Below are 15,651 nucleotides of genomic sequence, written 5' to 3'. Positions count from 1 at the left end.
ATTAACTGTATATTCAACAGTACAATATTGCATACACATTAATATAGCAGTAAGATTAAATCAAAAACAATATATATAATAGTAAAACCATGTCAGGGACAATTTTTTTACAGAATATGTTCTTTCACTTTTCATACTTTAATAATTATATCATACTTACTTACCTACTTTTATAATGGAGGGTTTTACTTGGATTGGAGTATTTTAACAGTGTGTTTATTAGAACTTTTACTAAAGTAAAGTAAAAACGTCTTCCATCAAGAAGAATAACTCCAAGAAACAAGAGCTGGAGTCAACAACTTTGTTATTTCACAAATAACCTGCAGATAGTAATGAAATGTTTGCTTATAATGTGGGTTTTTAGAGGTTTGCACTAAAGTTACAGGAGTCGGGTTCGAAGTGATTCTGCAGAACTGTGTCTTTAAGAGACAAACGTTGGTGCAAAGTAAAGGCTGTTTTAAATAGTTTTATTGATAATAGGGGAGAGCGGGGTAATGTGGGACATTTTTTACATTTGCTCCCCTCTAGGCGAGCTAAAATGATATATCTGTGATCTCCACCGGAGGCAAAAGAAAAAGCTGCAGGAGCAGTTTGGGCCAATGAAAACGTCATGTCTAGGCAAAACAACAACAACAAGAAAACTGTTTGAAGTATATCTGCAGTGGTTTCATTGGGTATCAGAATTATGACATTTATTTAGGATTTTACTTATGTTGTTATGTAACAGTCTACAACTCCTATTCCGCTTCGTTGTGCAGTATGCACAAAATCATTTATCAAAATGTATATTAGGTATACAATATATATAGAAGTATGTCACATTTTCTTCTGAAGGTATAAGTGACCATTTATATTTTCAAGGACTTTATTAAGAACCCGTTTGCAAGCAAAACTATGTTTTTATAATTTACAACGTCTCACTGATTTGCAGCATGGTAAACATCGGCTTAATGGAGAAACAGTCAAGTTGACAGCTACCTTGCTAAATGTCTGTTGCCTCACAGTACTGTATAAGTGATGTTGCCCAACCGTTCTCCTGGCGTCATCTCAGGTTACAGAAATAATGGCATTGAAAGTGAGTCCTTTACATCCCTGTGTTGACTTACACACCTCTACAGACAAAATGAAACACAATCAGGATCAATTATACACAAAAACTCCTGCAGACACATGGAAAGCATGAATGAAGCAACACATCGCACCATCTGTGTCACCATGTTCTCCCCCTGACTGACAAGGGAGTAATAATGGCACTTCTGCCCCATTAGCATTCTTCAAGACTGGGGGGCCGGAGCTCACTGGGAGGGCTCAAATTAACACCCTGGTGCTGAGTGGCAGCAGTCTTTAGAGTCGTCACAACATTGAACCCCCCCCCACACTCAGAGACTCACACACTCACACAAATACTTCCACCCTCCGGAGCCCCTGAATTCCCCAGCTGTCCTCTCAAAGCCTGACCGTAGGCAGCGCCCCGGGGGTTAACGGTGTGGTCATTTCACTTTATGGACTTGCTAAATAAAAATGTCATCAGCCCCTACCTTACAGAGGGAAGTCGTTAAAACAGCCAACCCGGTTCACTAAGTTCTCTGCATTGAAGTGTGATCATAAGAGCAGTTCTGTCAGACAACTCACGTTCGATCATGTAATATATTTATTACAACAGATTTAGTGTTTGGCGTCTAGGCTCCAACTTAATCACTCCCCCATATGATTACACAGGAATGATGGGAGTGATGAGCAAATACTTGTAACCCCCCGTTGGAGCCTACAGGTGGATGCTGGGCCTACAGGTGGATGCTGGGGTGGTGGAGGGACTGAAGCAACAGGTAGCAATACTGCAGCAGCAGTGCGAGCAAGAGGGGTTGATGGGAAATGTCTCTCTGGTTAAATAGACCACCTGATAAGGTGGGTGTGTATTATAGATGGTTGTGGAGATTGAGGTATGTCACATGATGTATGTCACGTGATTGGCGCAGCGCAGCTCGAGTTGCCTGCCAGAACTAGCTCGCAGGCGTTTCCATATTTGTGAATGAACAAAAATTCTGCTGAATCATTTAATAATTCTATCATCTAGTGTAGTTTTCATTCGCTGAATAATCCTCTTAAAAACAAATTTTCCATGCACTGTACTTCCTTGAAACCAGTGGTGCCTGAACGCCTGTTAACGTTTAATGACCTGCCTGCTGCTGTCTACCTGTGTGTATCCAGCTGTCCAGTCCAGCGAGGGGCGGGTGGCGGCCACACGGAGTCTGAGTCGCCATGGAAGTGACGTCGCGGATCAGCCGAGCTTCTGTAGCTCAGGGTGGCGCGGGCCGGAGGAGTACAGGGGCCAGCGGACGTATTCCCCCTGTGTGCCACAGTCCCAGGTAAACACTGCACATGAGTGTTTCTTGCATGTGTCTATTTATTGGTTCTTTTTCTAAATGGATGATTATTTTATACGTGTGTGTGTGTTGCTTTTTCCAGCATCGCATGTTGTTCAGGACTGACAGCGCCGACTACAGGGCTCAGGGCCCAGACATGGACGGCAGGGTCGAGGCCGGGAGTGACATGACCCCACCCACTCCTGGCTTCCCCATCTCTCCTCCCACACCGTATGGTGAGTAGTGAACACTTCCTGTTTTATCCTCTTGCTGGAGTGATTGATTTTTGCATGCTTTTCTAATCAGCGTGGGTTCGATTTAATGTCGCTGTCCTTGTTTCCTTTGTGTTCCCAGTGAAAAATATGTCAGAATTGATTGACCACATGCAAACGCCATCTCCTAGCGTGCAGTCATATGGCGGCTACAGAACAGACCACGGTAGGTTCAACTCTGCACTCTGAACTGAACTCTTCATTCCTGAGAAAACGACTTATCACATGAAGCTGCTGTGAATGATCTTTCATCTGAGGGAAGAAAGCGTTTCTTTCTTTGTGAACTCGCCAGCAGCGATTGAAATTAGACACAGAACAGTGGTGCAGGAAAACACTTCTCCATATCATTTAACAGGATATAAGACAAATACGGAAAGGTCATTCTTATAAAGTATAACCACAGATCTTTTAAACTTTATGTAAGCATATGGATTTGAAGCACCTTATTTTAGGAAGTTGGACAATCGACCAAAGTGCTGTGAAGAACAGTAACACACACTTTCAGGACATGAACTGAATAATTTGTTTAGATGTCAAACTGGAAAAACGATAAGATTCCAGAGCTTTCGGTGAAAAGGGTCGAACACAAACCTGTGATTTCCGCAGTGGAATCTACACGTCATGTCCTTCTCCCTCTCACCTGAATGTTCCTGACATTTTCATGTTGTTATGAACGCGTCTGACTTGGAAAATCTCCTACTGTGTTATTCATACATGAAAGGCAAACTCAGGAAAAGGTCAGGACCCGATTTTCTGCACATTTTCCTGAGTTAATGTGTGAAAATGTCCTTAATGATAGGAAGTTAAACAATTGATGCAAAGTGCCGTGAAGAACAAAAACACATTAAAACTGTTTTCTTTGTGCAAACATTTACATTTCCCTCTATCCATATATTAACTTGTGTTTCATTCCACTAAACCAATTACATACAGTGAGTAGGAGGTAATTACATGAGTCTTCCTCCATGTCTCCTCTGCCTCTGCCTGTTTCGGGCCCCACTACCTCGAGAGCTATCGGAGGTCTCCCCCTTTGCGCCGCCTAATAATGGTGAGATTGTTGTTAGTGGAATTTTAGCGGTCTTGAGGCCGGGGCCGAAAAAACAAGACGTCTCGCAAATGTGAAAGCGGGGAGATTCCTAACCGCTCTCTGCCCTCGTTGTTTGGTTTCTGGAGAATTTCTGCGTGGTCACGACCTGAGGAGAAAACATTTCTTTTGGACTTCCTTCTTTCGGTGTTGTTCTTCGGATTAAAAATCGTGCTTTTCTACGTGTGTGAGCTGTTGTCTTCTTTGTGGTGTTTATCTGAGGTGGAGTACACCCTGGCTGTGAGATCGTTCTGAGAAAAATTGTGCAGTTATGGCAAAAGAAAAGCCTTTCATGTCGATTTTTTTTATTGTTTACTTAATCGTAATAATATAAGTGCTTCAAAGAAAAGAGAAATACTGGTGCGAAGCCTGTGTGGTGACTTTTATGTCACGTCCCAGATGGTTTGCATTAAGTTAACTGTGTTATATTTGGCTTGTTGTTTCTGCCCTGTGTTGTCACAGGAGCACAAGTTTGCACATGTCAGGATCGACCCGTGCATAGACCAGGGTTCCTACGGTCATGAAAAACCTGGAAAAGTCATGGAATTTTAAAATGTGTTTTTCCAGGACTGGAAAAGTCATGGAAAAAAATAAAATCCCCAAGGTTTTGGAAAAGTCATGGAAATTTGTTATATTCATATTTTCATGTCGTTAATTTACGCTGAGTTTTGAATAATTCAAATGCTTTTAAAGAAATATGCTCAAAATATAAGCAGGCATACTTGGGTTTGTGTCATTTAAGGTATACTGTAGGCCTTGGCATATACACCGAGATTTCCCAAAATCTTCTGTCATGGAAATTTGTCTTAAAGTTATTGAAAAGTTATGGAAATCCATTGGTCCAAATGTGTATGAACCCTGATAGACTGATGATCTCTCCCCCCCCCCCCGCTGTGCCTCTTATTACCTCCGACATCACGAATCGCCACATCCCCATGGCTACGACGGGTCAAGAGACATAACACAATAAAACATTTGTGTGCGTGTGTGTCCATAGAGAGGAAACAGGGACGAGAAGAAGCCTTTGCACCGGAGGCCTTAGCTGGAATAGAGCTTTCAGATTGGAGGCCGTCGGTGGCTCCAGACTCTTTAGATCGATTAAGATAAAGCTTTTAGATAATTATAGTGGAGGGCTTTTAATTTTCTTGATGCAGTCGAGTTTGATTTGCTGACTCCATGGCTTGTGGCAGCGGTAATTGGTGACTGGTTTAATGCAGATTGATGGCCGGGGTTCAGGGCCATGTGGACAGTTTTCCTTTCAACTGAACTCCAGTATTGATTGCTTGTTACTTGAGAGAACAGAGAGATTTTTCCCGAGGGACCTTTTCCCATTTCATACATAGCCAATGTAATCTTTGCCTTAATGTTTGTCCTCTCCTTCAGGTTTTGGAGTTGAATGTGTTTTTGGAGGTTATGTTTTCACCCCTGTCCATTTGTTTTGTTAAGTTTACACAAAAGCAACATTTTCAAGTAACTTGTTGGAAGGATACAATAGGAGTCAGGGAAGAAACCATAAAATGTTTCCTCAGATGTAGGATTTATTTTCTTCTCTTTAATGCTGCGAGTTTGTTTTGACATTTCACACCAATTTTCCAGGCAGTAATTCTTGGATCTTGCCGATCTTGTTTCCGGCAGGTTAAGGTGACTGAGTTAGTTACGATTGCTTGAATTGTGATTTGTGTTCTTGCTTTTGTGCAGAGCCCCGGGAATATTCGGAGATGATCGGCCATGTTGGGGTTGACAATCTGCCCGCCTCCTCCATCAACTGCCACAGGATGCCAAGTGCTACAAACTCGGCCTCAATGGTCGGGACCCTTCAACAGACAGAGAGGTATAAATCTCACCTTGATGAAAACTTAAAGCAGCATTAACTGTTAGAAAGTTAGAATATGAGCTTGTCTGTGAGTTACTGCTGAAGTTGGTGACCATTCTTTTCTATACTACAGCTCATCCATGAGCCAGTCCTGGCCAGAGCATCCGTCGCTGACTCGCCACTCTTCCCTGAGCAGCTACTCCTCCACCAGGCAACCGCCGCAGCACTCCATGTCTCTGGACTATGGCCACCACTCTCCTCCCCTGCACCACCCGCATATCCACCCCGCCCCCAACGCCCACAGCTCCCCTCGAAGCAGCCAGCGAAGCTGCATGGCTCGCTACGCTCTCAGCCACAGTTCGGTTCAAAGCTTCGACGAGCCAGACGGCTACGGCACGGGATGCCCCGCCTCCTCTCTGCTGGGAAACGGAGGCATGGACAGGAATCTTTTGACCTCCATGGATGGGCAGGGTCAGTTCCAGATGCCCCAGGTGCAGCCCCCACTTCTGCCTGAGAAGAAGAGGGCGTCAGAGGGGGAGCACTCGCTTGGAACAGCCTCTCCAGCCCCCAGCGGATTCTCGAGTCCCCACAGTGGGAGCTCTGTGAGCATCCCCTTCCCCAGTGTCTTGCCTGACTTGTCATCTTTGACACCAGGCACTGCCTCACCTCTGCCAGGTAAACTACACAAACTGATGGCTACATTGGTGATGCTGACAAACACACACAAACAGATACTAGCTCAGCCTGTTTTGCTAATTATTGCGTGTTGTTTTTTAGATGTGCTGGCCAGCAAGCAGCTTACTGTAAAGTTTGTGCAGGACACATCAAAATTCTGGTATAAGCCAGATATCTCAAGGGATCAAGGTACAATCCACTTTTTACCCTGAATAATAAACGAGTAAGAAACGTCAGCGTAGAACCGTAGAGCAGCCTCATGATTCTGTCTTTCTTCCTTCAGCCATCTCGGTCTTGAAGGACAACGAGCCTGGCTGCTTCATCGTCCGGGACAGCCACTCCTTCAGGGGCGCCTACGGGCTGGCGATGAAAGTGGCCACGCCGCCACCCTCTGTTCTCCAGCTCACCAAGAAAGGTACGTCACATGAAAATGTATTATGTCTTTTCACATTTCCTTTCTCGGACATTATTCAGAGGGCGCTGGCAGGAAAAACTCTGGCGAATGTCCACAGCAGCTGACTCAGATATTGGCGTTCTCACATAGAGCCCCTCTTGAAGATTCCGTGCATATCTGAAAGCAGCTTTACAGAAAACAGCTTTTTTATGTGTTATCAAACTTCTCATCTCATTCCCAAAACAATAGAATATAGACTAAATAGCTCTAGGGATAGAATACAAATCCTTTTCCAAAAGTTTTCTTTCATTTATCGTCATGAAGAGTCCACGGATCGGCCCCGCCAGTGTTCATGGGAATCACACGTCACACAATCACAGCACAAAGGCATCTACAGTTACAATCCACTGTACTCACTGTTTGGGTGGAACATGAGAGTCCCCCTCCTCTGTTTGTGTGTAAGAGTTCATCACTCGTGTTTCTCTCCTGGGCATCACGGCGATGAAGCCAAACAGACCCCGATTGCCAGTCTTAGACATGCAGCTAGTGTTTCACCGCTTCACAAAGGATGTGCTGAGTCCATAAGCCTGTTCTGATCCCGGGGGCCTTCTCCTGGGAAGCTCCCTGCCCCACATAGCTAGATGCTGTATCCAGGGGCCGGCTTCAAAACAAGCTGCTTGGATGTGTTTGTTTCAGGAAACACGGGAAGGGATTTTTTTTTCTTCCAGAGGAATCCGTCCAAACATTCCCTGGCTGTGTCTCAACATCAAAACAAAGGTTGAGATTCACGTATCTGTTTTTCTTATTCTAAAAGGATCAGAGGACAAAGGATCAGCCAAAGTGCAACCGAAACAAGAAGGATTATTCCAAAGGTGCACATTTTGACAAAAACAACACTTGAGGGCACAAAGGATGCCCCCATGCCCTTCCTCTACCAGCCCACCACAGCGTTCAACCCCTTTCATTTCACCCCCCCCCCCCCTACTCACACCTGTCCTTTTGTCTGCTCTCACCCCGCCGCAGTCCGACGGCACCTGTGGTGACATCATGACACGGTCCTTCTCCCCACTTTCAGCTTAGGGCATTGTGGCTCCTTGAAAGTGTGAAACCCAACCCACCTCAAGGAGCGGGCCTTTCTTGAGCCTTTGTGTCCAGACATTCCTTACATTGAGTCTCCTCCTGGCCCCTCAGAGGCACCTCTGTTGACCGTAATCCCATTAATCTCCGTAGAGATTGAATGTAGTGATTTCATATTTTATGTAACTCTCAGAGGCTGGGAAATTACACGTTGTGCCGAGATAAATGCTCGGAGCTATTATTTAGGTCAGCGTAAATCCAGGGTGTCAGAGAGACGAGCCAGGTTTTGCGCGAACAGACCTCGTATAATTGTGAGGGATTCATCGTCTCTCATATCTTTGTGCTCTGTTTTCTTACAGGGGGGGATCTAGCCAATGAACTAGTACGCCACTTCCTCATTGAGTGTACGCAGAAAGGAGTCCGGTTGAAGGGCTGCCCCAACGAGCCGTATTTTGGTGAGTCTGGTGAAATGCCTCCTGGCCCAGTTGCCTCACGACAGTGACACCTCCTGGCTGTTTGGGTACCCTGCATCAAAGATGTAGCTTTTGTGAACAACACTGCCCTCTACTGTGGCAGTATTGTCATGTCATGTGGATGATTTGTCAAAATCCACAGTATTACAAAATTACAGCTGTTATGGTTATTTTCTTTTAGGTAATAGCAGGAGATATAATGAACAATTCATTGATGTGGAAATGAAGCTTCAAAACTGATTGAAATGTTGATTCTCTATGTTTTTCTTTAACAGGAAGTTTAACGGCATTGGTCTGCCAACATTCGATCACTCCCCTGGCCCTGCCCTGTAAACTCATTATACCCGACAGAGGTAAACATTCACACTCACTCATAGTCTGGCCACTGAGTCATTTTATCTGTTGTTGTGTGTCTGTTGTGGTTTTTCACTATGTAATCTCTCCAATGATGTCGATGTTTTTCGTAGATCCTCTCGAAGATGTCGTGGAGAACAGCTCACAGACAGTCACCAACTCGGCCGCGGAGCTGCTAAAACAGGGAGCAGGTAATCAGGCGTTTGACTTCGCTCGCTGTTAATAGACACGATGACAAACCGTTGACAGTGACACAATCCCTGTGGACACTTTTGGGATTGACTGCATCCAGGATATTTATCTTGTCCTGTCATTAGGGACTAAAGGACACTGTCACTTTGTGCTCAGCCGTTATTAGCACTTAGAGCTTGTGATCTGAGCGTGACTTGAGTCCGTGTGCTCCCCGCAGCCTGTAACGTGTGGTACCTGGGCTCAGTGGAGATGGAGTCCCTGACGGGCATCCAGGCGGTGCAGAAGGCCACCAGCATGACCCTGAGCTCCAACCCTCCGCCGACCTCCACCGTGGTCCACTTCAAAGTTTCCTCCCAGGGAATCACCCTCACTGACAACCAGAGAAAGTAAGTTCCAAACACGCTCAAGCTGCTTTCAAACAGCTCCAGAGATGATAGAGGAGGTGCATGTGTGAACTTCTGCACTTTACCTGCACATCATGTCTGAAAACTAAAAACATTTTTGTGTCGTTTTCCTTTTCCAGGCTTTTCTTCAGGAGACATTACAACGTCAGTACAGTCATATTTTGTGCATTGGACCCTCAAGATAGAAAGTGAGTATTTTAATTCGGTGTGGCTGGTGTTCCCCGACAAAATGTTTCATAGGAAATTACATCGGCAAGCAAATCAACCCACGATAATATAATTTATTCAAATTTATCCTCCTTTCACTAAACAGGTGGAAAAAAGATGGCTGCACTTCAGCAAAGTAAGTCAATTATTACTTCTACTGTTTGTTTTTCAGAAAGAATTAAGACCTCTTTACTTTTTTCACTCTTTCATTCTATTAAATTAACTTTAAATGGATAAAATAACATCTTGTGAATAAACCTACACTCAATAATCCATAGTGATAAAGTGAAAACACAAGTGGTTTGGAACTCCGGCGAATGTCCGACTGTTGGTAATTTAATCAATTTGATCTACAATAGAATAATTTTGTGTGAAAATTGAATCTGTCAGTTTGTTAGTTTTTTAGTTATGGCATCTGAATAGGTCCTGGGCTGTGTGAAGTAGCTCTAAGTTTGCCGCCATGTTATTTTTGGCAGCCATTGATCCCTCTGCTCCCCCTTCTGCAGGATCTTCGGCTTCGTGGCGAGGAAATCAGGCACTTCCATGGACAATATATGTCACCTGTTTGCAGAGCACGACCCCGAGCAGCCGGCGAGCGCCATCGTCAACTTTGTCTCTAGGGTGATGATCGGCTCCCAGAAGAGTAAGTAGGACAGAGCCGATCACACGGTCCCCTGGACAGACTTTTACTGAGAGCAGGAAAAAAAACAAGTAAAGACGGAAAGACTGAAACAATGGATAAAGGTTTACAGAGTGAAGATGGTGATCGAGCTGTGCATTGACCCTGGATATTACCTGGATATTATTTACACTCCCTTACCAGCACCAGGACATTTAACTTCATCTTTCAATAGAAACAATATATAAATCCCATTGTTTTTAAATTGTATTTCCTGTAAAATGAACTAAATTAGCAAATCAAACTCGCCAACATCTAAATCATATGAACTGTGTTATTATTTTCCTTCAATGTCTTATACTGTTAGATATGTAATTATTCTTATCATATCTTAAAGGATATAACATAAAGGCTGCTTTTCCTTTTCATGCATAGAATTTTTTTGAGGACAAATCAAGAAAACATGACGTTTGCATGTGACTTTTTTTCCCTCTAATATTTGACCAAAAAAATCCGTTGTAACGTTTGTAGTCAAAGTAGACAAACCTCTCTGCTGCATCTTCCTCATGGAATTTAAATGTGCAAAGCTAATATGTATAATTTGGACTCTGAAGCAGGCTACATCACAAACAGGATTATCTTATTTTATCTATGCAATGTAAATGTTTTATTTTTTTAAACTACGGCCTTTTGTGCATGTGCAGCTCGCACGAGGCCTCTGGACTTTCTCTTCCTTAGATGTTTGTGAATATGACCACTTATAAACCGTTAGATGAAAGTGTGTGTGTGTTTGTGTGTGTGTGTGTGGGCGCATGTGTGTGTGGGAGGAACCATAGAAATAAATATTATAATGCTAATATATATTGAATTGACTGGAGTTGGATAAAGTAACCCACACATCAGTACTTTGTGTAGGAGATCGTGGCCTTCCACTCACAGCTGCCAAATATGACTTTGTTTTGTCCGCTCTGCCGGGACACCGGTCGCGTGGCAGTGTCTGGGTATCGAACACTAGCCAGCCTACACGGCTCTGTACCTTCAGTTTGACAGACGGCGTCACTGCATTAGGGTTTTTTGGAGGAAAACAAAGTGTTGGAATTGCACAATGAAATATAGTATTTGACATATTTAGCCGGTCATCTGTCAATGACATATACCTCCTCTGGGAGAAACATGTTTATTATCCCGCTGACTGTTTGTTGACATGTATATGAGATGATGACAATTTTTTTTCTCCCTTTTGAATTATTTTTGTGTGTTGGGGCAGCCATTTAAACCAGAGAGGGACCGAAACTACCACCACGATAAAGCTCTGTTGATATTCTCACATTGATTATGTTCACGTTTGTTATGTTTTTATAATTTGTTTTCATGACCTATTATCCGTACCTCATACTTATCTCATACAATACTGTGCCTCTGTTTATATCATGCTACATGTGAGCGGTTTATTTGTATATTGACTTTTGCATTGTTTGATGTGTTCTGTAAATAAACAAAAGGAAACATTTGATGTAATCCTGGTGATCCCAACCCCTTAAATTAAAAGTTGGACGTAGATGTGTTGTTGCCTTGTCAGCTGCTTTTTGGTCAAACTGATCCGACTCAACTTTTATTGTGAAGAGGATGTCTCACGAGCGCCTTGAGGGAATTTCCTCAAATTTGCTGTTAATGTTCATGTTGACTCGAGGACGAACTGATTAGAATTGAAGAGAATCCTTTTACACTTGGCACAGATTAATTGATTTCAATTCTGGGTTCAAAGGTCAAGGTCACGGTGGCCTCACAAAAATGTCTTTGGCCTCTTGAATGTGATATCTTAAGTCTAACATTCGGGAAATCACTCAAATTTTGACTAGTTGGAACTCCGACTCAAGATTAATTATTAATTGAAGATTAATTGGTTATATTTCGGTGGTCAAAGGTCACAGTGACCTCATATGAGTCTGGGAATTTGTTATACTGAATGATGGAGGCATACTACTGCAGGGTGGAAATTCTAGCTTTACTATTTCCCTAAAAGGATACTGACCGACCCACTGGCAGGTTGTGTCACAGGCTCAAACTCGGCCGGAGCAGCTTGAGTATTAGTTTGTGGATGATTCCAGCTTCAGTGTCTTCCAGTGGAAGCTATGAGCTCCCAATGCGAGGCAGGATGTGTTAAAGTGCAGAAGTCACTTGGCTCTAATACCCAGGATGTAATGAGGAACTGTAGAGAGGAATAGCTACAGTTCAGTTTGCAGCCAGTAGAGGACACTAGCAACACAACATTTGTGAGAACGAAAGGAATGGTTTAAGATGAGATTTTCTAAGTTACAACTTTTTTAAAGGTGGAATAGTAACTCGTGCGCTGAATCAGCATTTTTCTCTCATGCACATATCCCCCCCACACATGTCCACTGTCTTGTTTTGTGAAGCACTGTAATAAAAAATAGAGGACTGCCTCCACACAAGCCGGGGCAGGTTACTCTAATGGTGCTGAGAGGGGGTGGGGATAAAATCGCAGAGCCAAGCCTGAGAGGGAAGAAAAGGTATAATGGGGTATAGACCCTTCCTCCTCCTCCTCCTCCTCCCTCCTTCACTACTGCCCCTCTACAGGTGGTGAAAGTGAAGAATTCCCGGGGAGGGCAGGAAGGAAGTGAAGGCCCAGGTGTGGCAACTGCGGAGGGCCCAGAGCCCAGAGCCCGTCCTCCTCTGTTATTTAGTGCGGAGTGGCTGGGAAATAAAAAGACGCCGGGGAAAGTCCAGAGAAGCGGAGCAACGTTATTAGACTGGAGAGGAACCTGTCAGCAGAGACGGATATTACACACAGGTAATAACAGTTTGTGAGGGCGCAGGAGAGCTGGCCAGGCTCCATTGTGCAACAAGGCCCCATCAAGCTCGACTTCCGTGACCTAATATTCCCGATTAGCAAGTCTACAGGAGAACGACATTAAAGAAAGACAAACAAGAGCTGCATTAGGTTTATTCCCCGGCACGCCACCACTGACAAGCTGCTATTGTGTGCTGACATTCCTGACCTGAGCGAAGACCTGTGACAGACGTGGATGCAGCCTGTGACCGACAGTGTGTATGTGCCTCGCTACAAATGGCAGCTTTCCAGTGAACTCTCCTCCGTGCACACTGAAGCCAATCCAGTTTCATTTCGCAGATAATGTGGAGGTGAAAGGTCCTGTTTATCAGGCTGATCGGGCTCCTTCTCATTCCTTGAGTACCCCCCCGCCCCAGCCCAGCCCAACCCCACCCCATCCCCTCGGGCTCTGCTCAGGTTTTTCCTTTTTTTCTTTTACGACCACTTAATTAGAGGGGCAGGGCTCATCTTTTTCCTCCGTGGCAGAACAAAGGTTCAGGGAGCAAAAATAGAAAGTGCATTCTGGGATGGCTGCACAATTTGAGGCCCCTGTTTGGCTTCCACCAGACGTTGAAACCGCAACACGCACTGGAAGATAAACGGAGCTTTTAACGTTCGGCCGCATAATGGTTCAGGTCGGGTCAGATTTATGGAATAAAGTTTGTTTATGGATCATTTGCATGATTAATATCTTGCTTTAGAAACATCAACAAAAAAAGTAACTCATAGCCTAAAAATAGCAGGAATCAAACACAGAGAGACCAAATCAGTTTGTGATGTGTCACTGTTGTGACTGCACTAAAATGTGATCTTTAGAGGGGAGTAGGTTTCAGAGCTCAGGGACCCCACAGTGACCCCCAGACCATGGTCATGGTCACTGAACCTGAAACAATGAGCAGTGGGGTCAAATTTGTGAGTCTACGGTTTAGACGAAGGCTTAAAAACTGCTGGGGCATTCGACTGTGGTTCCCAACACTTCTGTTGAAATATTTCAACAGAAGCTCAAAAGCTTTTTCCTCAGCCTGGCTGGTTTATAGACATTACACAGGTGAGCTATGTAGGTAAGCTAGGCTTTAAATTTGATTCCATTTGACCTGTTTAATGATATTATTAGTGTAATTATTTGTTCTATCACCTTTTGTTGACTTTTTTCTTCTTTTTCTTTTTTCCTCTTTATTGTTATTATAGCTTTTAAAATCATTTCATTTCATTGCCCGCATTTTGTATTATTAGTCAATTGTCAGGGCGCCTTAACTAACCTGTATAATAGGTTCTATACAGCTCTTATACAAAGTTTGATTGACTGATACAGACACAATATTGTTTATGTGACATAAAGGGTATTTATATGTGCAGTTGTGCGATCAGAGAGATAGAACCTGCAGGATTTGACCATTTATCGTTCACTTTCACCCATTTCTGCTTCCCTGCTCAACCCAATCCCCTGTTCTCAGTCCCTGCACACTGTGTGTAGGTGATGCAACTGGGCCCTTGGTTTGTCATAATTGGTCTTTCACTTGTAATTACTACCACAAATTTGCTACAGATGAGATTGAGTTTTCCACAGTTTTAATCCCATTTGTATGTTTATTTTATTTTCTCAAATTAGCCGAGCTTCTACACAATCTTTTTCATCTAACCCCTGAACACTTGCTGCAGTACGGTAAGTACTAGGAGTCGTACAAGTTCTCCTGGTTGTGAATCACTGTACCGGAGAGGAAGAGATAATGATATTATTATGACCTGGCAGTGATCATCGCTATTTTCTGCTTTCTTAAACCTGCAGGGAAGCATTGAGTCCACGTCTACTTACATGTATGCTTCTTTCAATTCAGAACCTTCACCAAGGAGGTTTTGTTTTCATCCCTGTCAGTTTATAAATACATATATTTATAAAGTGTGTGATGGTGCGTGAAATTTGGTCCAGCTTGATTGAATCCTGCAGATATATGCATTCTACTGTGAGCTATTCTCCACGGGACGATAAAATAAAGAAGATACGCATTAACAATTATGAAATGTCAAGAGGAAAATGGCAGGAATAATGTAAAAATATGGCTTAAATAACAGGTAGAAAAGTATGAAAGTAAATGGACTTGCACTAATGCTATAGGAGGTGAATTAGATCAGTGGTCCATGGTCGGGTGAACCTGTTAGAGGTGGCTGTGACTTTTTACACGGACTGTGATAACTCTCTGTCTTTTCTCTCCGTGTCAGCACCAAACCACATCTTCTAACCACAGACCGCCATCACTTCTAAAATAAATGGAGCATTTGCAGGGCCTGCATTTTCGAGGACGATATTTTACTCCTCGGCCGACTGCAATTTTGTCTTTGTTTACGATGAGTAATGGTGGTGTCGGTGTCAGTGAGAAAATGACACATGACTTTAGAAGGATTGTTGTCTGTTTGAATCTATTTCAGTCGTTTCACACCGTTTATTGTGGATTAGAAACACTATATAATGATGCATGAGTGACGTTTAGATTCAAACCATGTTTTCCGCGCTGGTCTTAAATAGCAAGGCTCAGTGAATGAGTTCAATTAGGAAAATGAGAGCACGTTGTGCAGACGAGGAAATGTGCATATGTGTGTGGGTACATGTTCAACAGTTCTAATGTACAAGAAATACAGACATAGGAAGTGACAGAGTCTCGGGGGTGGGGCGCGGGGGGGATTCGGGGCCCATAGTGAGCGGCGCCACTCTCAGCCCACTTCCGAGCACTCTGCAATCCGTCAGGCTGAGTGCTGAGAGCTCCTCGCTCTCCGTCCTCCACATCGCTCAGGCTTAATTACAGCCTTGGACCGCCTCGGGGGCCAAGCCTCCAGAAATGGGGACCGTGACAGCTCCACGAACAGACCACTCCAAAAAA

At 43.8% G+C, this 15,651-nt stretch overlaps 1 protein-coding gene across 1 annotated transcript in view; it reads left to right on the top strand.

Moving 5' to 3' along the window:
- si:ch211-191a24.3 (tensin-3) overlaps positions 1-11,487 on the top strand; it is a 31,361-nt gene extending 19,874 nt beyond the window's left edge. Inside the window, exons 14-27 of the mRNA XM_053437716.1 lie at positions 2,209-2,366; positions 2,467-2,599; positions 2,718-2,801; positions 5,418-5,550; positions 5,666-6,207; positions 6,310-6,396; positions 6,491-6,622; positions 8,038-8,133; positions 8,427-8,504; positions 8,619-8,696; positions 8,915-9,083; positions 9,221-9,289; positions 9,415-9,444; positions 9,815-11,487. Coding sequence (XP_053293691.1) covers positions 2,209-2,366; positions 2,467-2,599; positions 2,718-2,801; positions 5,418-5,550; positions 5,666-6,207; positions 6,310-6,396; positions 6,491-6,622; positions 8,038-8,133; positions 8,427-8,504; positions 8,619-8,696; positions 8,915-9,083; positions 9,221-9,289; positions 9,415-9,444; positions 9,815-9,959 — 1,934 coding nt within the window. The 3' untranslated portion in view covers positions 9,960-11,487. The remainder of the gene's footprint in view (positions 1-2,208; positions 2,367-2,466; positions 2,600-2,717; positions 2,802-5,417; positions 5,551-5,665; positions 6,208-6,309; positions 6,397-6,490; positions 6,623-8,037; positions 8,134-8,426; positions 8,505-8,618; positions 8,697-8,914; positions 9,084-9,220; positions 9,290-9,414; positions 9,445-9,814) is intronic.
- The last annotated feature ends 4,164 nt before the right edge of the window (positions 11,488-15,651 follow it).

The sequence above is a fragment of the Pleuronectes platessa genome, chromosome 13 (genome assembly GCF_947347685.1).
Source record: "Pleuronectes platessa chromosome 13, fPlePla1.1, whole genome shotgun sequence".
In the NCBI taxonomy this organism is placed as follows: Eukaryota; Metazoa; Chordata; class Actinopteri; order Pleuronectiformes; family Pleuronectidae; genus Pleuronectes; species Pleuronectes platessa.
Note: the sequence above shows the minus strand (reverse complement) of the source record. Positions and strands in the feature narration are given on the sequence as shown.